The following is a 25,469-nucleotide window of genomic DNA, read 5'->3' as shown; positions in this document are numbered from 1 at the left end:
AGAGAGATGTACCAAAAAGGGGTCCGTTTTAGAACCCACATTTAACAAAGCCATTTCTTCAGGCTCCAAACCAGTAGTTGGCCAGCTTGGCCTGTCACGTGACCTGCAGAGTCACGTGAATCTTCCCAGGCATGCGCACTTCCTCCACCCTGTCTTTACAGCGTGGTACGTGCGTGCGTGCATGCGTGCGTGCGCAGGCGCAGTAGGACCACCCTGCTGCCGTTGGGGGGAATCCTCACTGCGTGAGGAGCCAGAGGACCGGCTGGGCGCTGGACTCCAGGCTCCCCCTGTGATGGCCACGCAGCGGGGGCTGAGGAACTGGCACTAAGGGTGCCATCGACAGGTATTTGCCTCCTCAGCCAGGCTCTGGTGTGAGGACCTGGACTGGATGCTGGAAGAGCATCCTGGGCCCAGTAGGCCTCAGCCGGAGCCGGACCAGAGAGAGCAAAGCCAGGCTCTGGGACTTTGAACCAGTAAGATGCAAGGTAATGCGGCCCCGAAGTCAGGAACTATAAAGGAAGTATAGAGACAGAATACTGGGGGGCCACACACACGTACGTGCACGGACACGCACAGCCCCATCTCTCTCCCATCCACAACTATCTGATGTTCGCTCTAGATCTGCAGGTTCTCACTGTGTTTCCCCGACTGGTCTCGAACTCCCAACCTTGAATAGCTGGTTCTATAGACCCAGTCCCTTGCACGTGACTCCATCATTCACTCTTGATTTTATCAAGTATGGACTCTTATTATATAGGTGCATTTTTTTTTCACCTGAAATCACTATAAGGTGACTTAGGAAGTAAAATACTTGTCACCTCTGGAATCTTCTATCCGATCCCACTAAAGTGACCACAAGTGAATAAGTCACGAAAACACCAATGAGAAAAAATTAAAAAGGAGGGGGTTCATGTGTATATGTGGTCAGTATAGTACCCCAGTACTGTCCCTGAATATAAGGAACTGAATTCCTCTGGGAGGTCAATGCTAGGGGCCTGCCTTGAAAATGGACTGTTAGGAATTATAAGCAGAATGTTAGGAAAACAAGCAGAGTTCCAACAGGCAGAACTTCCAAAGAAGGTTACTACTGGAGCTGTTAGGGTGAAACATGGCGGGGGCCAGGGTAGAGTTGACAAAGTGGGCAAGAGAACAGTTCATGAAGGGGTTGTGTACTTGCTGGGAAGCTGCTTTGTGAGTGCACTAGTGTACAGTATTGGTACTTAAACTCAGGGATTTGCACTCTCAGTTGGTTTTTCCCTTAAGGCTCGCACTCTGCTAATTAATTGGAGAACTACTCTGGCTGGTTTTGAAATGTGATTCTTAAATCTCCACCTTCTGAGTAGCTAGGATTATAGGCATGAGCCACTGGCACTTGGTCTTTTCTTCATCCTCTTGATTTTAATTTATTTATTTATTTTTTTTTTTTGGATAGTCATGGGGCTTGAACTCTGGGCCTGGTGCTGTCCCAGAGCTCTTCAGCTCAAGTCAAGTGCTCTACCACTTGAGACACAGAGCCATTTCCAGTTTTCTGGTAATTTATTGGATTTAAGAGTCTCATGGACTTTCTTGTCCAGGCTGGCTTTGAACCATGAACCTCAGATCTCAGACTGCTGAGTATCTAGGATTATATATTATTTATTTTACTTTTATCTGGAGATAGGCATTGATTACATCTCTGCTTAGAGAAGTTAAAGGAAATGATAGCTGTAACTATTCCAGGATTTCTATGTAAAGTTGAGAAGATGACAGTGGGTTAGGAATATGACTAGGAAAGTGTTCTACCTTGAATTAGTGATAGGATTACCACAAAAACAAACGATTCCTAGTTTTGTAATCCAGGCTACTCAGAGTCTGAGATTTGAGGATCACAGTTCAAAGTCAGACCAGAAAGAAAAATCTATGAGACTCTTAAATAACCACCAAAAGCCAGAAGTGGAGCTGTGACTCAAATGCTAGAGTGCCAACCTTGAGCAAAATAGCTAAGGAATAGCACCCATGCTTTGAGTTCAAGCTCAAGTACCAGCATTAAAAAATTGATTATTTATTTGTAGTTGCAATGCTTATTTTGTTTTAGAGTACCCAAATACAGAATATATTTTTAATCCAAGTGTGAAACACATACCTATAATCTCAGCACTGGGGAGGCTGAGGCAAGATGGAGAGTTCAAGGCCAGCTTAAACAATAGTAATAACCTATATCAAAACAATAACAAATAAAAGAAAACAAAGAAAAAGAAAAGTGTTTTCAGAAAGAACTCCCACTAGTTATTGAGTAGATGTACTCCAGTACTTCTTTCTTCCAAGAACTAACTTGAAGGTTTTAAACACATGAATACATGCTTTTTTTGTTAACATATTTATGACTACTTCACCTGGAATGCTTTGGTGAGCTGATTGAGAGTCTGGTGATGGAAAACAGTGTATTTCCCAAGTCACTTCATGGTGCTACCAATGTTAAACTACAAATTTGAAAGAAATTTAACTGTATATACACAAAAGCACTTCAGACATCCTCCCTGAAAAGTAACAAAAATAGCAATCTAGAAATGCCTTTTTATTCTTTTTATTATTACCCTACATGAATTCTATCGTTCTATGATTTTTTTTTATTTTTTTCATCTTAGTAATTAAACTTGGCTGTCTATAAATCTAAATCCTGTTTTTCTCAAAGATGATGTATGAATCTATAAAGCTTACTTGTTTGCTCTCTTTTGCTATTATTAGCTCTCATACCATTAAGTGACATTTCACAAATAAATTTTAGAAATTAAAGAGTCATTAAAATATTCAAGTCTTTCCATTTTAATCACACAATGTCATTTTGTCAAAATATCCTCCAGAATATCAGGTCAATAAAAGAATACAGTTCCACCAAGAGTATAATTACTAGCCCAATTTTTATCTTAATAAAACTCTGAAGATAATCTAAACACATTAGAAAAAAATACAATAACAGGTAAAACGAGCACCATTTAGAATTATGGACACAACTTTTACAAGTTTAATGAAATAAAGCATACTTTGTAATATAGGAAAAAGGTATGTTGTATTCATAAACTTTTGTTAAATGGGCAACTCCTTTGTATATCTACTTAAAGACAATACAAATCAAATAAAAAGAAAAAAAGAACTAGGTAGCAGGCATGTGTCAGGAGAAAAGCACCCATCTGCCCATATTTTTGACAATTTTAAATACAATAATTTGGTTTCAAAATTCCAAACAGGGCACTATGAATTGCATTGAGTTGATTATGAATTGCAAATGAATTGTTGAAAGCCTTATTTAAAATTCTCTTAACATTATTCTCTAGTTGTTCTTTACACCACACTGTCTATAGACAGTGCTAACTACTAAGAAGTAGTATCTGTGATACACTCATACTTTTTCTTTTCAGTTATTGGGGTTGATATTCAAAATAGATGTAAGTTGATCCCTCAAAGAATAAAAACATAAAAAGAAGAAAACTATTATGTCATGAAGGTTGTTATCAAAAAAAGAATGAAATTTAAGTTTTCCTCTGAGAAAACCATGCATGTATGTTTATATTGTTTTGTAGAGGTTTACTAATAAAGATATCACCAGAGGTTAGAAGAAAAATCAACTAGAGGAAATGCCGGTAGTATGGGATGTAAGAATTCAAAACTCTCTACAGCAGATACTCTTGTTTTAGGGGTAAGTAAGAATCCTCTTATGGTTGACTAAACTCAAGACCATCAACTCAGTTTTAAAATGGATATTTTGAGATTTGGAAACAGGATGATTTGGTGAAATAAAAAAACAATTTTAGCTGGGCGCCGGTGACTCACGCCTGTAATCCTAGCTACTCAGGAGGCTGAGATCTGAGGATCATGGTTCAAAGCCAGCCCAGGCAGAAAAGTCCGTGAGATTCTGATCTCCAAGAAACCACTAGAAAACCGTAAGTGGCGCTGTGGCTCAAGAGGTAGAGTGCTCGCCTTGAGCTGAAGAGCACAGGGACAGTGCCCAGGCCCAGAGTTCAAGCCCCACTACTGACCCCCCCAAAAAAGCAATTTTAACATGTTCCTTTTTTTCTACAAGTTTTGACTTAAAAAGAAGTTCTGTGCTTAAAAGGCAATGTCCTGAAAAGATTAGCACACACAGGATAATAGTGAAAGCATTATGGCATGTGTACATTGTGTGTATGTGTGTGTGTGTTTAAGTTATACACCTAGCATTGATCTAACTAATGTATTATTGTTATGTCTATGTAGCAGAATAATCATGTATTTCCATTAAATTTTAAGCCTGTGAAGTTAGATATTTTACAGTTCTCTTTCTAAGCCTCACGGGGTTATTATGATCATCCACTTTCACAACTGAAGGGGCGAAAACTCTTCCTCTGACCTGGGCTTTCTCTAAATGTACATAGTGTGTAGTATTTAAATTTGCATTCTTAATTGGCAGCAGTCTCCTAACTGTTTAGCAGGAGGTCTTAGCTTTATGATCAGAATGACAGCTCTGAATTTTTTCAAAATTGTGTACATACAGCAGTCCTTTGCACTCTTTTTTTGGAGTTGGACCTTATGGAATCCATTCATTGGCTGTGGATTAAGACCCATTTGTACTAAGAAAATCCATTTTGTCTTTTGCACACTGTGGTACAGTTCTTCATAAGCTTTGATTGCTTGAATATTTTATAGTTTTGAAGAGAGCACCATCTATCCATATAAAAGGGTAGTATTTTTCAATTCCACTCCTTTTAAAAGTTGGAAAACACATGTGGATATAATATCGTTGATGGCAACAATGTACTTCATGGCAATTAAGAATCTTGCAGGGCAGTACTAGAGGTTGAACGTGGGCTTTATCCTTGCTATCAGGCACTCATGCCACCCACCAGCCCCTTTTCTCATTGGTTAGTTTTGAGGTAATATCTCACTGCCTACCCAGAATGGCCTAGGCTGTGACTAGGGGGAGCATAAAGATGTGCTTCCTCCCGTGACTCAGAGACAAGAAGCCAGTGTGTACACTGCTCCCAGCCACTGTGATTCTCTCATAGCTGGGATAATGGGCACATACACAGCCACTGGTTGAAATGGAGTCTTGCCAATATTTATGCGTAGTCTGGCCTCTTACTGCAGTCCCTCAAATCTGTCTCCAGTAGCTAGGACTACAGGCTTAAGCCACCATGCCCAGCAGTGCCAGTGTTCTTATGCAGGAGGCATTCACCAGTATCTTCTCCATGCTGGGCAACATATTAGAGGCTGATTATAGACAAATGAGAAAACCAAAGTTTAAACTTCCAAACATTTTGTGGTCTGAATCAAATCCTAAGAAGCTCTCCAAGTGGTATCATCCCTGCAGATTTAATGCAGAGGGAAGCCTTTACTCAATGTACAAAAAAAAATAGTCTTTTACCAAAAAAAAAAGTCTTCCTTTTAAAAAAATCTTAAATGTTTCTAAAATTATCTTTAAAAATTAGCTGGTTACAAAATGAACAGCAGGAAATGGAAACGTGTGGTAGGAACCATGACAGGGAGGTGCATAAATAGAGGGAGGAGGGGCAAGCAAAGGCAATGATATTCAATGCATAAATAGGGGGAGGAGGGGCAAGCAAAGGCAATCATGTTCAATGCATAAATAGAGGGAGGAGGGGCAAGCAAAGGCGATCATACTCAATGCATAAATAGAGGGAGGAGGGGCAAGCAAAGGCAACCATATTCAATGGATATTACATAAAAACAGAGCCACATAACTGAGGGCAGGGATGAAAGGGGGATGGAGGAGAAAAATGAAAGGGGCGACAGTGACCAAGATGAATTGTACTCATAACCGGACATATTACTGCTTAATAATTTAAAAACTATTAGCCTGCTACAATGGGGTGATTTATAGACTACTTTGCAAAGAGCTTAGATTCTGAAAACAAGAACTGGCTTCCTGTTAAAGTTCATATGAAAATGAAAATAACCTATAAAGACTTTCATTTGAAGAGTCATTAAAATGTGATTCAGAATATAAAGTATAAGTTCACCTAAAAAATTTAGAAATCTTACAGATGAAAATTAATGAATATCCCTTACTCTAATCTATTTCCATTCATGCAGTGTAGCTTGAATATTCATTTTGTTGCTGTATTGTTTTGTACCCGTACTCTAACAATGCTTGTTAAAAAAATCCATACCAAGTATTCCTTGAAGGAATGATTATTCATCCTTAGTTAATTACTGATGTGCAAGAAAATATTGAATATGTTGCTTCCTACAAACACTTTCTCTCAGATACCCACAGTAGATTTCCCCTCCTGTCATTATTTGCTATTATTTATGGTATAATCAAACTACTGTTTCATAGAGGAAGTGGCCAGGTTACTATGAATGAACATTCTGTTCCTCCCAGTATGGCTGAAAATCTTCAATTCCTTCCTGGTGAGTTTCCAGGAAATACATGGCACTAAGTGGAATACTATTTTACTTTTTGCCCTCTATAAAGACTTTGAAGTATTCTTATAGAAACATCTACTAGAATTGTATTTAAAATTACAGTTTCAGTACTAATAATTCTCTCTTCTTCTAGGCTATCCAGATTATGATTGGCATTTTTCATGTTTTTATGTGGTATTTCCTACTGGTTTTGTATATGGGACAACTTAAAGGATTCTTTGGAGTATATGAGCCTTTAACTTACAGAACAGGATGTGCTTTATGGGGAGTCTTTGTGAGTATATTTCTACTGATTTACTCTTTCACTAAGTAATACTCATGTCAGAGAAAGTAAGAGACAGTTTATAAGCCAAGTTTTTCAAGAGATTCATGTAATAAAGTACCACAGTGGTTTATTCAATGTCAGATATTTCTTTAAGAAATATGCATTGAATGCTATTTATTTACAAATTTTATTACAAGAATGTAAATAGTAGGCTAAATATACAATGACAACCAGAGGAGAAATAATCCTTAAATATTCCAAAGAAAAGGAATTTTACCATAATACACATTACCAAGTATAAATCACCTTAGCCTATGTGCACAATTAATCAGTACTAATTTTTTTTAATTTGCCATTATCCTCACTCTTGTGTGGTTTCTAGACAGCCATTGGGTAGAAAGAAAACTTAAGAGAATAGCATCTTAAAAGGGAAACGTTACAGGAAATAAAAAAATCAGCTCCATCATATTCTATTGTTTCAGCAAATAAGATGGGGATGATTATTAACTTGTGGGTTTAGAAATATGGTAACAAATGTAAACATGACAAGTAGTTTCATTAGAATGATGAAACAAAAGTCTGATTTCAGTCAGAGTAAGAAGCATAAGAAAAGAGGAATTAGAGATAGCAAAAACAGACAGCTTCTCCTTGAATAGGCTTTGCTAATGTGAATAGAGAGGTTGGGTGATAGCTAGAGAATATTGGGCCAAAAGAAATTTGGAAAATGGAGTACTAGCTGGGGAAATTTGTTTCAATTGTGTTTTGTTGAGGGGAAAGAACAAGTAGAAAGAACATTGATGATATGAGATAAATAGGGAGAGCTCTGGGACTGCTGGGACTGTGTTTCTGTGTAGGCAAGAGGTGATGAGTTTTAGTGGTTATCTCCAATACTGGAGATAATTTTACCTCTTAGAAAACATTTGATAATGTCTGGAGATGCTTGGGGTTTTAGAGTACACATCTAGTAGTGGAGGCCAAGAGAGCCATTCTGCATCCTGTATCACACAGGAAATCCTACAAGAAGAATAAACATTAGTACAGATAGTATCAGGGTGGGTTAATAAAAAGATTAAGAAAGAGAAAGAGCCAGTTTTGATGGAGCTTGGGAGCCTGAGAAAGTTTGCTTCTAATAGTTTCAAATAACTCAGTCAGGAAGCAAAGTATAAGCTAAAAGAGAGGATAGCAGTGGCTTGGCTGTTAGAGAAAAGAGAAGAGAATGTGAAATAGTCACCTAGGGAAAAATAATGAGAGGATTTTGGAAAAGAAGTTTGAGTTTTATACAGCCTTATACAACATTGAAGGTATAGGAACATGCTTGTGTAGTGAGATGGTTGTGTATCTTCAGCAGCACAGGCGTGCGGTAGGTTGAATGCTCTGCTTAGTCAGGATCTTTGTTAAACCATGCAACAGTGATTAGGATTTGGAAATGGTTAAGGAGTGTTTGCAATGGTTCACTTTTGAATTTTAAGCTGGTGCAGAATATTGTAACAGGAAGTTAACCAAATAATAGACAGATGAGGAGAGTTAGGGTATAGATACCACAGCACATGAGCTGGAAACATAGCAGGTAGTAATCAAGGTATGTACAGGAAATTGAAGTTTTTAAAGTTATAACAAGGACAAGAGAGTGAATATGGGAAGAAAAGGATTGGAGAGAAATCCAAAGCACCTCACTGAGAATTAAATAGTATCACGGGGAGAGAGAGAGAGACAGAGACAGAGACAGAGAGACAGAGACAGAGAGAGACAGAGACAGACAAAGACAGAGAAAGAGAGAGAGAGAGAAAGAAAGAGTCAGAGACAAGAATTAATTATCTGGATAGAAATGAATGAGTGAAGGATCAATAGATGACTTCAACCACAAGTAATAGTGAGTAAGAATCTGATAAAACTTGATTCAAACCTAGAGGGAAAAGAATGGTGGAAAGTCACTAAAGTGCCATGAGAAAATGAGGATAAAAATATTTACTTTTCAAGCCAGGAACGGGTGGTTCATACCTGTAATCTTAGCTAACTCAGGATGCTGAGATCTGAAGATTGCCATTTGAAGCCAGCCTGGACAAGAAAGCTTGTGAGACTCTTACCTCCAAGGAACTATCAGAGAGCTTGAAGGGGAGCTGTGCCTCAAGTAGTATAGCACTAGCATTTAGAAAAAAAAAAACATTTTTCAGGGACAGTGCAGGCCCTGAGTTCAAGACCCAGAACTGGCACCCAAAAAAAAAATCACGTTTCAGGCAAAATCAGGAGGAACAATACATGATTGATAAGCAATGTATGGGCTCAATAATAAATGATGTACTGATTCATAAATGTCTTTAAAATGTCTTTGAAAAAGAAAAATAATAAATTTTCAGACAAAACTCAGATAAATACTGTTTATCCCTTAGTGTTTGTTGGTGTTTAATTATCCCTTAGTGTTTTATTATAAAAATAGCATGCTTATGTAAGTCTTACAATAAATTTTCAAATGTAACATAGTGAAAAACACTTAGTTATAAAATTTGAAAGGCATTTCATAAAACAAATGACTTGATAATTTACTTAGCACTCCAGGTCAGAATTTACAATACTAGTACCATTTCACTGTGTACCTTCTTAGAGACATCAGCTTTCATTAAAGAATCAAGTACAGAATGTGTAGAGTTAAAGTTATCCTTACAGAATTTGTATGATGTTTTTCCAAAAGTCCACCCTTGTCAAACTGCTTAAGCTTGTAAGACAATATTTTTGGGGAATTGTTCAGTCTAGTTTCAAACAAGAAGCAAACAATTGCTTCTTGGAAAATGGACTTTCTGACATAAAATAACAGAACCTCTTTTCTTAGAGAGGGGAAAAAACAAAGACACCCCCCCCTCGTGAATAGCAACCATTACCTTAGTAATGGCTATAGTCTCTCAGTTCAAAGGCATATTTAGTATTGTTACACTATTAATTAGACTCATAGACCATTTTGTATATGTACACAATACTCATAATCAGACATAATAATCAATTGAGTTAATAAATGAGGAATCACTCACATGTATGAAAGCTTTCTTTATGCTGTAAGTATACATTTAGGTATCCACTTAGCATATACCCACCGAATTCTTCCACGGTCCCTTCTATATTTATGTTATGAATGATCCTACTTTTTATTAACCATTACCTTTATTTACATAACTATTTCATGATAGAAAACCTTGTCCTGATTACTTCTACTAAACTTTTTTTATTTTGTTACCATTAGAAAGAGTTGTTTAAAAATGCATTACAAGTTTGCAAGAATTATCAGTGAGTTTTTATAAATGTTTTCTATCCAGTTTATCATAGGAGGAGCCTTCATAATAAAAGCAGTAAGGCATCCAACTGAGATTTGGGTAAGTTAAATATTTGGAACATCTCTAGAAGTGATTTGTCACAAAATTAATTTTAATTAGAATATATTTATAAATAATGAAAGAAACTACCCTCCCTGTAACCGAAATGAAAGAAAGGAAAGTCTAAGATTACATAAATTAAGATAGAAAAATATGCCACAATAGTTAAAACATGATGATTGTATAAAAATGTCTAATTCTTTTTTGGCAGTACTGAGATTTCAAGTCAACTTCACACTTTCTAGGCAGGTACTCTGAAACTTACATCATATCTCTAAACACTTTATGCTCTCATCATTTTTGAGATTTTGAGTTCTCACATTTTCCTTGCCACGTCTAGCCCACAGTCCTGCTACTTATGCTTCCTGTGTAGCTAGCATGACAGATGCATGCTACCATGCCCAGCTTTTTCTGTTAAGATGAAGTCACACGCTTTTTTGCCTGAACTAGTCTAGAACTGCAGTCCTTCCAACCTAGCCTCCTGAGATGCTGGGCTGACAGGCATATACCATCATACCTAACTATATCTGTTGAGATGGGATCCTGCAAACATTTTTGCTTGATTGGCCTCCAACCACTGTTCTCCTAATTTCTGCCTTCTGAGTAGCTGGGATTATAGATATGAGCCTCTGGCCCCCAGCTAAAACTTCTAAATCTAAATGCACTTGTTGTTTTGTTTCAATGTTCTATATTTCAACATTGTAGGAATATTGTAATGAGAAAATAATGTTAATATCACAGTATTATTGACCATAGCTAAGAGATGGAACCAACCCAGATGTCCCTCAGTAGATGAGTGGATCAAGAAAATATGGTATATATACACAATGGAATTCTATGCCTCCATCAGAAAGAATGACATTGCCCCATTTGTTAGGAACTGGAAAGCCTTGGAAAAAAATTATATTAAGTGAAGTAAGCCAAGCCCAAAGAAACATAGGTCCCATGGTTTCCCTTATTTGCAATAACTAATATAAGTCTAGGACAAGCAGAAAAGGTCAATGCTATGTACAAATGACCATATAAGATGATATTAAGTGAAATGAACCCCAAGATAGGGACACAGTGGTTTTTTCTTTCTTGCTATTGTTTTTAACATATTTAAAATGTACTATATGAATTTTTTTGTTTCTCTTGTATCTTCTTCCCCCACAGTATAACCCTTGTTTTCACTGAATTAGATCCTGGTGCCCTGCATCTTCTATATACATTTTTCTAATTTGGGGAGGGGAAGGAAAATAACAAAAATGCTGAAATAAGAATACAGATTGACCCATTGTAACAATGAGATGTACATGACATTATGTTGAAAACAAACTTTACAACTTAGCAGGGGAAGGAGGAGGTGGGGTGGTGGGGAGGGAAGGGATGGTAGGGGAAAACAAAGGAGGAGGTAACAATTCTCAGTAAGAAATGTACTCATTACCTTACTCATGTAATTGTAACCCCTCTGTACAGTATTTGTACAATAAAAAACATAAAAAAGAAAATAATGTTAATGCCTTTAGGTACAGATATTATAATGCTGTAAAACTTCATTGTCTGGACTAGTGAGTTTGGGAACCAGAACAGATCTTTTAGCAAAGTAGGCGACATGTCCAGAAAGAAAGACCTAGCTATAACATAAGCAGAAAGATCTGGAAGATAAAAATTGTTTCAGAATTTTTTTTTTGGGTCCGGTCATGGGGCCTTAACTCTGGGCCTGGGCTCTGTTCCTGAGCTCTTCAGCTCAAGGCTAGCACTCTACCACTTGAGCCACAGTGCCACTTCCGGCTTTTTTCTTTTTGCTTATGTGGTGCTGAGGAATCAAACCCAGGGCCTCAGGCATGCAAGGCAAGCGCTCTACCACTGAGCCACCTTCCCAGCCCCCAGAATTTTTTTTATTTTTTTTTTAATTTTATTTTATTTGTGAACATACTGTACAGAGGAGTTACAATTACATGGGCAGGATAATGCGTACATTTCTTACTAAGCATTGCAGCCTCCTCCTTTGTTTACCCTTCAAGCCCCTAGAATTTTTTTAAAGATACCTTAGAGCCAGGGACACTAGTGGCTCATGCCTGTATTCCTGGCTACTCAGGGGGCTGAGATCTGAGAATCACGGTTTTAAGCTAACCAGCCCAGTGCAGGAAATTCCATGAGACTCTTATCTATTATTCACCACCAATAAGCAAGAAGTAGCATAATGGCTCAAGTGGTAGAACACTAACCTTGAGCACAAAAGCTCAGAGGCATTGCCCAGGTCCTGAGTGCAAGCCCCAGAATCAGGGATAAAAAGATATCTTAGAAATTAGTCTGATCTTGTCATTCTACAGATTTAAAAAACTGATGTCTGCTTGAAGATACTGAGATATTTTCCTAGACAATGAAAACCTAATATTAAAATCTGATTTTAGTTCTACAAATAGCCATTTTTTCATCATTCTCTTAACCTTTTCTTAGAAACCTCAAGCTTTCATACAGTTGTCTCACAAGATTATAAAATACAGGATTTTTGAACCAGTGAAGTTCAAAGATGAATGCTTCTGAACCTGATGATATTTTAGTGATTCCTTTCAAGTAATTGGTTTCCAAGTAAATCAGAAAAGTATTTTACATGAATAGTAAGCATGCAAACACTTCTAAAAGACTCACAAACTCACCCTAAGTTTTAACTATATGACTTACTTTAGCAAAAGAAACTAAGCAAGGTGTTTATTCTAAATGGAATACATTTACCCTTTTTCTCCTTTTCAGCTAATTTGTTCTTTGTCCATGAACATTCTCTGTGTAATTATTTCAAGTATTGCAGCAGTTCTGACCATAATTGAGCTGATGAATTTTCATTCTATGTCATACAGGAATTTTGGACAAGCGGTAAGTAACCAATTCTAAAGAAACCTCATAGTTGCCATACTATTTTTTTCAGTGGTTTTGAAAAATGTAAAGAGAAGCTTTTATTGTTGCACTAAAAATTCTTTGATTTAATAGTCAGCTCCAGGTTGAAAGTGTTAGTTCAAAAATAAGTGTAACATGTAATATTTCACTAACTATTAATAATCTTAATTTTGGATTTGCCCAAATACAACAAAGTAAGTAAAAAATATAAAGGCCTCAACAAGAAATATCTATGCATTAGACAGAAGTCACTGATGATTCCCTTAATGTAACTATAGTATAATCCTAGACCATAGAACCATTTTCAAAATCAACAAAAGAATTCTTCTATGGCCAGTTCAAACTGTGAATACTTAAGTCACTTCTGATCTAAACATACAGCTTTTCATAACAGCCTCTTTGGTTACTTATGAATTTTGCCATTATATATATATATATATATATATATATATATATATATATATATGCATAACCTGTCTTGCTTCCATTTAATTGAATATCCAATCACTGTCTTTAAAAAAATGTTACTCAGATCGTAACATTCTTCATTAAAGGAGATTGTCTTTACTGAGAATATATAGATTTATTTCAGTTTGTTGTCTTTAATTTCAGAAGTACCAAATATTAAGGCTTATTTTTTTCATCTCCCATTTAAGCTAAGCATGGTACTATATGCCTGTAATCCTAACACTCAGGAAGCTGAGGTAACGAGATTATAAGGTGAAGGTCAGCATGGGCTACACTGAAAGTTCTAGGCCAGCCTGTCTCAAAATTAAAAAAAATATCCCACTAATTTGAGCAGAGATTGAAGTAGAATCCCCTTTGGTGTGAACAGCAGAACAAAATAGATGAAGATAAAATACAGATAGAGACACTATTAAAGGTAAGGGACCAAGTTCCTAATCCTCCTCTAGACACTCTTGTTCCCTGCAATATATTGTCCAGAAGACTATCAGTGGAAAGAAACCAAGAATAGAGAATAAAAGCCTAAAGGAGCTGGGCCCTAGTGGCTCATGCCTATAATCCTAGCTACTCAGGAGACTGAGATCTGAGGACCACGGTTTGAATCGCTTGGGCAAAAAAGGCTGAGATTTTTACTATTCAGTAAAAGCCAGAAACAGAGCTGTGGCTCAAGTGGTAGAGGGCTAGCCTTGAGGAAAAGAAGTTCAGGGACAACATACACGTTCTAAGTTTAAGCCCCAGGACTAACAGAAAAAAAGCCTAGAGGACAGGAAGACCATGATAGTAAGTACAGTGATGCCTCCAAAACAGATGATGAGTAACGGATGATTTAAAGAAACATGATTATATTTTGCCTATAAATCATAACAAAATTTTCCTGAAGATTTAATATAGAATTCCTCAATTCTAACTTCAGGAGTAGAAAATAAGGAGGGGAGGATATATTAGTTCATTTCCTATTGCTATAATCAAGAAACTGAGGCTAGGAGTTTATAAGAGAAAATTCTTTATTTATCTCATTGTTTTGGAAACTGAAAGTTCAAGATAGTGCACTACTCAAATGGTAGAGCTCCAGCCTTGGGCTCAAGGCTCTGAGTTCAAGCTCTACTATAAGGTGACACACACATAACAAAAAAAAAAAACTCTACTCCAACTCTTCAATGAAATTGGAAGTGAAAGTTCACTACCGAACTCTTTTTCTATGAACCCATCATAATCCCCATCCTAAAACCAGGCAGGGATTCATCAAAGAAAGAGAACTATAGACCCATTTCTTTGATGAACATCGATGTAAAACTTCTCAACAAAATTTTGTCCAATCGACTTCAACAAGTCATCAAAAAAAATTATACACCATGATCAAACAGGATTCATTCCAGGGATGCAAAGCTGGGTCAATATACGCAAATCAATTAATATAATTCATCACATCAACAAGAGCAAGGATAAGAACCACATGGTTATCTGAATAGATGCAGAAAAAGCATTTGACAAGATCCAACAAGCCTTTAAGATGAAAGCTCTGGAAAAACTAGGAATCCATGGAACATTCCTCAGTATCATAAAGGCTGTGTATGACAAACCTACAGCCAGCATTATACTGAATGGCAAAAAGCTAAAGCCATTTCCTCTAAATTCAGAAACAAGACAAGGAATTCCACTCTCTCCAAGTTAGTATTAGAATGCCTACCTAGAGCAATAAGACAAGATACAAACATCAAGGGGATCCAAATAGGGAAAGATGAAGTAAAACTCTCCCTCTTTGCAGGTGACATGATCTTATATTTAAAGAATCCATGGACTCCATTCCCAAGTTACTGGAGCTGATCTGAAACTTTGGCAAAGTAGCAGGGTATAAACTTAACCCTCAAAAGTTAATGGCTTTTCTGTATGCCAATAAAGAGAAGAGCATGGCTGAAATCAGGAAAGCAAGTCCTTTTGTAATAGCCCCACAAAAAATAAAATAGGAGTTAACTAAAGAAGTGAAGGACTTCTATAATGAAAACTTTAAAAACCTGAGAAAGGAAAATGATGCAAAACTAAGGAAGTGGAAAAACCTCTCATGCTCCTGGATTGGGAGGATTAACATCGTGAAAATGGCAATACTGCCAAAGGCTATCTACAAATTCAGTGTGATATCTATCAATATCCCAACCTCATTCTTCAATGAAATAGAAGAAACAACCCAAAAATTCATATAGAGCAATAAAAGACCCCCAAATAGCCAAAACAATCCTTAGCAGAAAGAACAGTGCTGGAGGAATATCAATACCAAATTTCAAACTCTACTACAAAGCCATAGTAATCAAAACAGCTTGGTACTAGCACAAGAACAGACCTCAGGACCAATGGAATAGAACTGAAGACGTAGAAATGAACCCACAGACCTATCACCACCTAATCTTCAATAAGGCAGCTAAAAAAAATAGAATGGAAGAAAGACAGCCTCTTCAGTAAATGGTGCTGGCAAAATTGGTTATTCACCTGTAGAAAACTAAAGCCAGATCCTTATAGATCATCCTGCACCAGAATCAACTCCAAATGGATCAAAGACCTCGAAGTAAAAGCAGACTCCCTAAAAACGTTACAGGAAGGAATAGAAACTCTAGGGCTCCTTGGCACAGGCCAAAATTTTCTTAATAAAGACCCAGAAACACAACAAACAAAAGAAATGTTGGACAAATGGGATTGCATGAAATTGCAGTTTCTGATGGCAAAGGACATAGCTAGCAAAATCAATAGAAAGTCCACAGATTGGGAGAAGATCTTCATTAGCCATACAATGGACAAGGGTCTCATCTCTAAAAGATACTTAGAAATCAAAAAATTAAATCCCCCAACAACAAATCCTCAAAGATGCAACAGCCCGATTAGTAAGTAGGCTAAAGACTTAAAGAGAAACTTCTCTGAAGAGGAAATAAGAATGGCCATTAGACAAATGAAGAAATGCTCAGCTTCTCTAGCCATAAAAAGAAATGCAAATCAAAACAACATTGAGATTCCACCTCACCCAAGTTAGAATGGCTATAATCAAGAAATCTAATAACAACAAATGCTGGAAGGGATGTGGCCAAAAGGGAACCCTACTGCATTATTGGTGGGAGTGTAAACTTGTTCAACCTCTTGGAAAGCAGTATGGAGATCCCTCAAAAGACTACATATAGAGCCCCCCTACGACCCAGCAATCCTGCTTTAGGGCCTTTACCCAAAGGATCACAAGGCCATACTAATGCTACCAGCACAACTGTTTATTGCAGAATTATTCACCATAGTTAAGATATGGAACCAACCCAGATGCCCCTCAGTAGATGATCAAGAAAATGTGATATATATACATATATGAATATGTACATATATTGGAATTCTATGCCTCCATCAGAAAGAATGACATCACCCCATTTGTTAGGAAATGGAAAGACTTGGAAAAAAATATATTAAGTGAAGTAAGCCAGGCCCAAAGAAACATAGGTCCTACTGTTTCCTTTATTTGCAATAACTAGTATATGTATAAGACAAGCAGAAAAGGTCAAAAGCTATGTACATATGACCATATAAGAAGGTGCTAAGTAAAATGAACCCCAAGATAGGTACATGAGGTTTTAACTTTGTTGCTGTTGTTTTTAAGGTACTTATAATGTACTATGTAATTTTTTGTTACTTTTGCATATACTTCCCCCATGGTATAACCCCTGTTTTCACTGTGTTTGATTCCGGTGCCCTGCATCTTTTTCTAATTTGGGGAGGGGAATGGAAATGACAAAATGCTGAAATAAGGATATAGGTTCACCCATTGTAACTATGTTGAAAACCAACTTTACAACTTCAGAGGGTGGGGAGGAAGGAGGGAGGGAGGGAAGGGGAAAAAACAAAGGAGGTGGTAACAGTGCTCAATAGAAAATGTACTCATTACCTTACTCATGTAACTGTAATCCCCTTGTACAGTATCTTTACAATAAATATATTTTTTTAAAAAAAACTTATGGGGAGCTGATAGTTTGCACCTGTAATCCTAGCTGCTCAGGAGGCTGAGATCAGTGGATCGAGGCTTGAACCCAACCAGGTCAGAAAAGACTATGAAACTCTTATCATTAATCTCCAAAAAGCCAGAAGTAGAGTTGGCTCAAGCACTAGAGCCTTTAGCAAAAAAAGATCAGGGATAGCATGTAAGCCCTGGAGTTTAAGCCCTAGGATTGGCACAAGAAAATAAATAAATAAAACTGTTAATGCTCATCGTATTATTAGAGATAAGGGGGTAAGAGTGTCAAATGTGGTAAGCAAAAGAGTTTAGAAGTGAGCTGTGCCATGGACTCCACTGAGGTGAGAACAATGTCGTGAAGAGTGTGAAAAGGACACTACAAGATGAAGGTCAGGGCCAGAGCCACAGACGCTGAACTTGGGGGATGGAAGCCTGAAGTGAGGCAGAAAGCAAAGGAATGAAAACACCTAGAGAAAGTGATTTCCCTTGAGTCTTGTCCTAGGAGCAACTTCCATGAATATGTCTGTGCTTTGTATTTATTCTTTAGCTTATCATCATCAGTTTAAACTCAAATGGCATAATTGTCCAGACCTGTGAGATAGCAGTTCATTTCCTACTGTAAAAGATCATAATACAAGATTTCACCCGATTTCTTGTTACAGAAACTGGGGAGAGAAGTTTCACGTATTTTACTGATCTCCTACCCCTTGGAATTTGCTATTGCACTTGTGTATTCAATCTGCCTCTGTTCACATTTGGTAAGTATTTATTCCATCAAATCAAAAGATCTTGATTTCTGGCAAGCATGCTCTAAAGGAGCTGAAATCCATTGTACAGTATGTTTGAAACTAATAAAAAATAAAATGTGACAATATTTCCTTATCCCTTTCCCCTTATTTTATAAAAGGAAAACAAAATTTACGAATATAAAATTCGCTACAATATAAAAACTTAAAAAAAAAACATAGTGATTGAACCCTTACTATAATGCTCATTACACTCACATATCCACACCTACGAAAACCCTAGACACAAGTTTCCTATTTTTTGTGTGATCATATTCATAATATTTTGTCACATTTTTCACAACTATCATAGCTTCCCATTATAAAACATAAGTTTATTGTTTTATTACTTATTGTTCCTTACTACAGAATATCCAGCTTTGTTTACAGCATATTCTAAATTATAAACTGCTTGTTTCTAGTCTATTCTAGATTATAAACAATGATTCAGTGAACATTTCAATATGAATATCTTTACATACAGGAGATTACTTTTTCTGTGATAGAAGTTTATTTGCAAGCAGGGGGAAAATAACAGCAGCAGCGCCCATCAGCGGCACTGGACATTAGAAAGTGAACTAAGCAACTCAAGGGCGGTGATGGGAGGGAGGGAATGAGAGAAAGAGGGACCAGCGGATACTAAGCAAAAGGAAAGAAATTACATATCACTCTGTTTGTAAAAAAAATAGTTTTATTGTTACAGGTCATAGAGTTCATAAGCAAAGTAGATTAAAATAATGACCACTATCATTATGAAGATTAAAAGGTGTTTATGACTTCAAGTATAACTTGTGAAATTGATGTAGTCACGTAATCTTAATAAGTATTTGGAGGGGGGAGTTTATTTACAAGATCAGGTTTAACAGCATCTAACACCATAAAAATTTATATTCCACAGTAGTTTTGGGGAATGATTATTTTTTCACAAGCTTAAAATAAATCAATACCTAACATTCAGTCTTTCCCATATATATGTGGAAAGCCTATTATCATTACACTAAGTAGACCATGAGTAAGATGGCAGGGCCTCAACCAACAGAGTTTGCTTTTCTTTTTTTGGTCGGTTGTGGGGCCTGAACTCTGGGCCTGGGCACTGTCCCTCAGCTCTTCAGCTCAAGGCTAGCACTCTACCACTTGAGCCACAACTCCACTTCTGGCTTTTTCTGCTTATATGGTACTGAGGAATCGAACCTAGAGCCTCATGCATGAAAGGCAAGCACTCTACCACCAAGCCACCTTCCCAGCCCAAGAGTTTGCTTTTCAATGGGAGGAAAAAACAATAAACACTATATATTTATAATTATATATATAATGAAGATATATGTTTATATAAATATAATAATGTCAGGACTGGAAAATAGTATAATCAAAGAAGTCCACTCTGGGCAGGACAGAAGTAACTAGAAGGATGGAAGTAACTCAAAAGGACAAAATACTAGATATTGTGGGAAAAGAGATTTTTGAAACATAAGTAATGACTAGCCCATTCAGTATGGCTGACTAAGGACATTGCAAATACCCCTTAAAAGTAATGCTAACACTGACAAAAGTGTCAATGAAAGATTCTGGAAGTTGAGTGTACTATATACAACAAAAGTGAGAAGTGTTTATGAAAACTCTACCACATCTAAATAAAACTTTGAATACTTCTGACAAGTTCTCTTGGAGCTGGCTCCTATTCCTCCAATCTTCTAAGTTTAGTTAGGTAGAGGTTTGCATAATTGTAGAGTCAGACTCTCAAGACCAGCAATATGGCTACTTGAGAGCTAACTTACTTGAAGCTGAATACAGAAAATTTCATCACCAGAAGTATTGTTTATAAAAATAGAGCTCTCAGGGCAAACCAGAAGATAAGACAAATACTGCCTGAGCTAACACCAACTGAGCCAGCAATACCAGTTGACATATCCCAGCCTCCTTAGTGAGATGACCAGAGTACTGTTGGGACAAGAAGCTGACTGACAACCAGAAATTTAGCAGAAAGATTCAGAGAACAAATACATGTATACATATATATTGGATATAGAGATATAATAATGTCAGAATTGGCTGTGGGCCTTGATAATACTCTATTTATCACTATCATCTAAAAAGTATAAGTGTATACAAAAGTATGCATTCACTCAGGAAACTACAGACAGTCCTCATGAGCTACTTATTTCCAGTGTATATCCTACAAAATTAAGAAGAGTGAGGGAAGGGGTGATTTGGAAAAGATGGGTGAGAATGTTGTAAGGGGTGACATTGATCAAGATGCATTATATCATAAACTGTTTTGCTAAGTGGCACCTCCTTTGTACAGCTTACAAATAATCTTTTAAAAGAAGAACCTTTACAAAAATCAAAGTGAGAGTTAAGCAGGACATACAAATGGCCTAACCTTTGAAAACCCTTCTCAAGCTACACTGATACCTGGGAAAGAAAAGAAGTCCCATTGACTCAGAATACTTAAGGACTTGGTAGTACTGCCAGAACCAAGTGCTATAGACTGTAACTTCAACAACAGAAATTTGCTTTCTCATGCTATAAAGGCCAGATGTTCAAAACTAAAGTGTTAACAATGTTAGTTTCTTCTGAGCTCTCTCAGCTTTCAGATAGTGTCTTTGCCCTGTGTCTTCATATGGCTTTTCGTCTGTATCTGTCTGTACCCAAAATATATAAGTGTGACAATCACTTTGGATTGGGGCTCAATGGAACTACTTTATTATAACTTTATTAGGGCTTTGAATACCTTACATCCAAGTGTTGTCACATTCTGAGATGCTAAAGTTTAGGATATTAGTATATGAATATTATGGGATACAGTTCAGACAGGACAGTGTTTAAACACTACCTCTGAGTAACCAATGATCAAGTACTTATGCTGACTGAATAGAGAAGCCTGAGAAACTAGACCTTAAAATAAAGACAAAGGAGTACATACTCCACAGGCCAAAGACAGAAGGGAAAACAGATTATACAATTAGGGGAGACAAGACACTGAAAAGATACTAATAAGCACTGATCCTAGGTGGGTATGAAATAATATTATGTCCAGTTTTAAACAACAGCAAAAATTTGAAAAAATAAACAGTAGTGTATTCCTTTTAAAAGAACATGAACTATGGTTTATTGGTAGAAGAAAAAGGAAAATGTTGAACTTCACACAAAAAAAAAGATTTCTTAAACACTAAAAGAAATGTGTTGAAAAGATTACAATAATGACATTCAAAAAGACTGTCAGGGGGCTGGGAAGGTAGCTCAGCGGTAGAGTGCATGCCTTGCAAGCATGAGGCCCTGGGTTCGATTCCTCAGCACCACATATACAGAAAAAGCCGGAAGTGGTGCTGTGGCTCCAGTGGTAGAGCGCTAGCCTTGAGCTGAAGAGCTGAGGGACAGCGCCCAGGCCCAGAGTTCAGGCCCCATGACCGGCAAAAAAAAAAAAAAAAAAAGACTCTCAGAAAAAAAAAGAAAGAGAGGGAAATCATTTTTTTTTTAATGAAGTAGCAAACCTAGAGTTTAAAAATAGAGTAACTAGGGGCTGGGAAGGTGGCTCAGTGGTAGAGTGCTTGCCTCGCATGCATGAGGCCCTGGGTTTGATTCCTCAGCACCACATAAGCAGAAAAAGCCGGAAGTGATGCTGTGACTCGAGTGGTAGAGCACTAGCCTTGAGCTGAAGAGAGATGAGGGACAGTGCCTAGGCCCAGAGTTCAGGCCCTACGATTTACAAAAAAAAAAAAAAAAAAAAAAAAAATATTGAGTAACTTAAAGGGCTAAAGACCAGATTTGAACTGACAAAAGACAAAAATTAACAAGAATATGGCACAAAAGAAGGTGGGAAGAAGAAATGAACAGAGCTTCAAAAGCTGGGCGCTGGGGGCTGGGAAGGTGGCTCAGTGGTAGAGCGCTTGCCTTGCATGCATGAGGCCCTGAGTTTGATTCCTCAGCACCACATAAGCAAAAAGAAAAAAGCCGGAAGTGGCGCTGTGGCTCAAGTGGTAGAGCGCTAGCTTTGAGCTGAAGAGCTGAGGGACAGCGCCTAGGGCCAGAGTTCAGGCCCCATGACTGGACCCCCCCCCCAAAAAAAAAAGCTGGGCGCTGGTGGCTCATACCTGTAATCCTAGCTACTCAGGAGTTTAAGATTGGAGGATCATAGCTTAAGAAGCCAGCCCAGGTAAGAAAGTCGATGACACTCATCTCCAATTAGCCACCAGGAAACCAGAAGTGGTGCTGTGGCTAGAGTGGTAGAGCACTCGCCTTGAGCAAAAGAGCTCCAGGACAAGTGCCCAGGCCCCAAGTTCAGCATTCACAACTGACAACAGCAGCAATAAAATTTGCTTCCTACCAATGTCAGCTACCCAAAGCCCTTGTTTTGGGACACTCTTAAGGATGTGAGGAAATTGAAACCTGTAAAAGGAAAACTTGTAAATTAGTTCACCCACTATGGAAATCAATATGGGGATGTCTCAAAAAAATAAAAAAGAACAATATGATCCTGCTGTACTATTCTTGCATATATCATCAAAGAAAACAAAGCCAGCTTATTATGAGATACCTTCACACCCCTGTTTATTGCAGTACTTTTCATAATACCCATATTACAGTCTGCCTAGATGCCCATCAACAGACGAATGAAGAAGACATATTGAACAAAGAATTTTTGTAGCAGTGAAGTATTATTCAGCCATCAAAAAGAGTAATATAGTCTTTTTTCAAGAAATGCATCAACAATTCCAAGTGCTGATTTGCCCTGCAAACAAATCTGTCACACACTTAGTTGCAATATAAATTATTGCAACAACTTGAATACTTTTTTTGTTTATTGTGGGGCTTGAACTCAGGACCCCCTTTTTGTTCAAGGATATCACTGTACCACTTTGAACCACAGCTCCACTTTGAGTTTTTGAGTGGTTAATTGGAATTGAAACTGTGATCCTCAGATCTCAGCCCCCTGAGTAGCTAAGATTACAGGCATGAGCCACCAACACCTGGCAACTTGAATACTTTTTAAGAACTACTAAAGGTTGAAATGTCTATAACTTTATGATCAGTAATTTAAGTCCTTATACATTTCCAATAATATGGAATAGTGTTTATAATAATTCTAAAGTGAAAGCAACACAAATATTTGAGAGGTGAGTAAATCAGGGCAAATTACTGCAATAAGATTCTACATAATAATTGAGGTGAAGTATGACTGCACTAAAAAATGTGGGAGAACTTTTTAAATGTTGACTATAAAAAGGCAGACAGAGAAGAATACATTTTCATTCCACTTCTATGAAGTTTGAAACCGGGGAAAACTAAATTTGTACTCCATTATTCAGGATGCAAGGTCAGTTGGTAAACTAGAAAGAAAAGAAAATATCAGTTACCTTAAATTCAAACTAACACTTTCCCTGGGAGGGAAAAGATGGGTAATAATTCGAAAATATGATGAGAAGACAAGGTGAATTTTGACCTTCTGGCATTTTTTATGTTCAAAATTACCATGAATATTTTGTTGAGAAGATCAAGACATATACCACATTACAAATGTTTCCTGAAGGAATTAAGAAGGTAGGTTGAAGCAAGGCACCGATAGCTCATACCTGTAATCCTAGCTCCCCAGGAGGCTGAGATCTAGGATTGTGGCTCAAAGCCAGCCCAGACAGGAAAGGCGTGAGACTCCTATCTCCAGTTAACCACCCAGAAGCCAAAAGTGGAGGCACGGCTCAAGTGGTAAAATGCCAGCCTTGAGCAAAAATGCCAAGTGAGACCATAGGCCTTGAGTTCAAACCCTAGTACCAGCCTCCTCATACCTCCCCCTCCCAAAAACATCAAGAAAGTAAGTCGAAGTGGATATTAAGACACAAATGCAAGTGAAACTTTTAAGATCTTATTTTGTAAGCATCGATACTGTGTGTTTTTTGTTGAGTGATGTTAAGAAACATGATTTGTATATGTTTAATTTTTTTCCCCAGAGTGAAACACATGAAGCTACTACTCCAAATGAATCAGAGGAAGTAGAGAGTACTTTTTGAAAACTAGACAAATGTTCTACTTGTGCTGATGCCGGTGGTGTGCTGATGATGTGGGTGCTAATGATATTTCTGTTTAACAAAACTACTACAAAGGCCACAGATTTCACGCAAAAAAAGGAAAATACACAAGTCAGATATTTCTCCTCAGTGTTCAAGAAATTTGTGCACACTTATTTTTCTAGGTTCCATGGGAAAAGCTTTTCCATATTAAAAAAAATATGAGATTTACGAGGAAGAAATGGTTATGTTCAGTAGCTGTGAACTCTTCATTGAAGATCTTTTGTACAAGACCCACAAAATGATTTGTATTCTGTCCAGTGCAGGCTATACAAACCAGAAGGATGGATGTCATCTAATTAACAGGAAACATTAACACTATATGTCCTTATGAGTAAAACATATTCACATTATGAGTTTTTCTACCTAAACTAGCTTCTACCTTAATGGATCCAAACAGCTACCAATTTGAGTCTCTTCATTGTTCCTTGACTTACCCTGTCCTCATTAAAGTTCCTCTACCCTGAAAGTCTCTGTTGGCTTTATTCATCCTTCCCCCCACCCCCAAGCTTCCTATTTATCATTGTTTAGATAATCTGTTAAATTGACTTTCAAATCAAACTGCCCAGGATGCTGAGATCTGAAGATCATAGTTCAAAGTCAGCCTGGGCAGCAAAGTTCATGAGACTTATCTCCAATTAGCCATTAAAAAGCCAGAAGTGAGACTCTTATCTCCAAATAACCACCAAAACGTCAGAAGTAAAGCTGTGGCTTCAGTGGCTCCAGCCTCGACTGAAAAAGATAAGGGACAGTTCCCAGGCCCTGAGTTCAGCCCCCAAGACAACACAAAATTTAACAAAATACCTCTGTACAGCATCTTCACAATTTTTTTAAAATAAGTTTTTAGAAGAGTTCTACCTGGTACCTGCGCCTCATGGAAGTGACTGTCAAATCAGGACTCTAGAATACTTTTTGGGACCAGGTTCTATCCGTAGATTTTAACCTTCCTAATCTGATGGCAGTTTTCAAGGTACATTAGTCTGAACCCAGGAGGGAAATGGAGCATATATTACAAATGGACAGAAAAACAGTCTAAGGAACAGGCAGGATCAACCTTTTCCCCAAGCACCCAGCTTCCACAGTATTCTTGCTTTAAGCCTTGAGAGGATTAACAATGGAAATACTTTTGCTGATACTTCCCTAGAGGCGAAGGGGAGCAGGAGACATCCGCATGTGGACAAACCTCTAACAGAGGCAGCCAGAAAAACAGCCTGTGGTCGGAGTCGGTCACCAACAGCAGGTGGGGTGCACGCTGGTAGGACAGGCCGCGTCTGTCCACGCGCT

The 25,469-nt window shown here is 37.5% G+C and overlaps 1 protein-coding gene across 1 annotated transcript; it reads left to right on the top strand.

Moving 5' to 3' along the window:
- Positions 1-207: 207 nt before the first annotated feature.
- Positions 208-24,654, top strand: Ms4a13 (membrane spanning 4-domains A13). Its single transcript, XM_070031801.1, has 7 exons — positions 208-485; positions 3,558-3,673; positions 6,536-6,676; positions 9,970-10,026; positions 12,763-12,882; positions 18,004-18,099; positions 24,069-24,654. The coding sequence occupies exons 2-7, from the start codon at positions 3,623-3,625 to the stop codon at positions 24,126-24,128; spliced, it is 525 nt and encodes a 174-aa protein (XP_069887902.1). The 5' UTR covers positions 208-485; positions 3,558-3,622; the 3' UTR covers positions 24,129-24,654.
- Positions 24,655-25,469: the final 815 nt, after the last annotated feature.

Source organism: Dipodomys merriami, unplaced genomic scaffold (assembly GCF_024711535.1).
Source record: "Dipodomys merriami isolate MVZ:Mamm:240054 unplaced genomic scaffold, mDipMer1.0.p SCAF_21, whole genome shotgun sequence".
In the NCBI taxonomy this organism is placed as follows: Eukaryota; Metazoa; Chordata; class Mammalia; order Rodentia; family Heteromyidae; genus Dipodomys; species Dipodomys merriami.
Note: the sequence above shows the minus strand (reverse complement) of the source record. Positions and strands in the feature narration are given on the sequence as shown.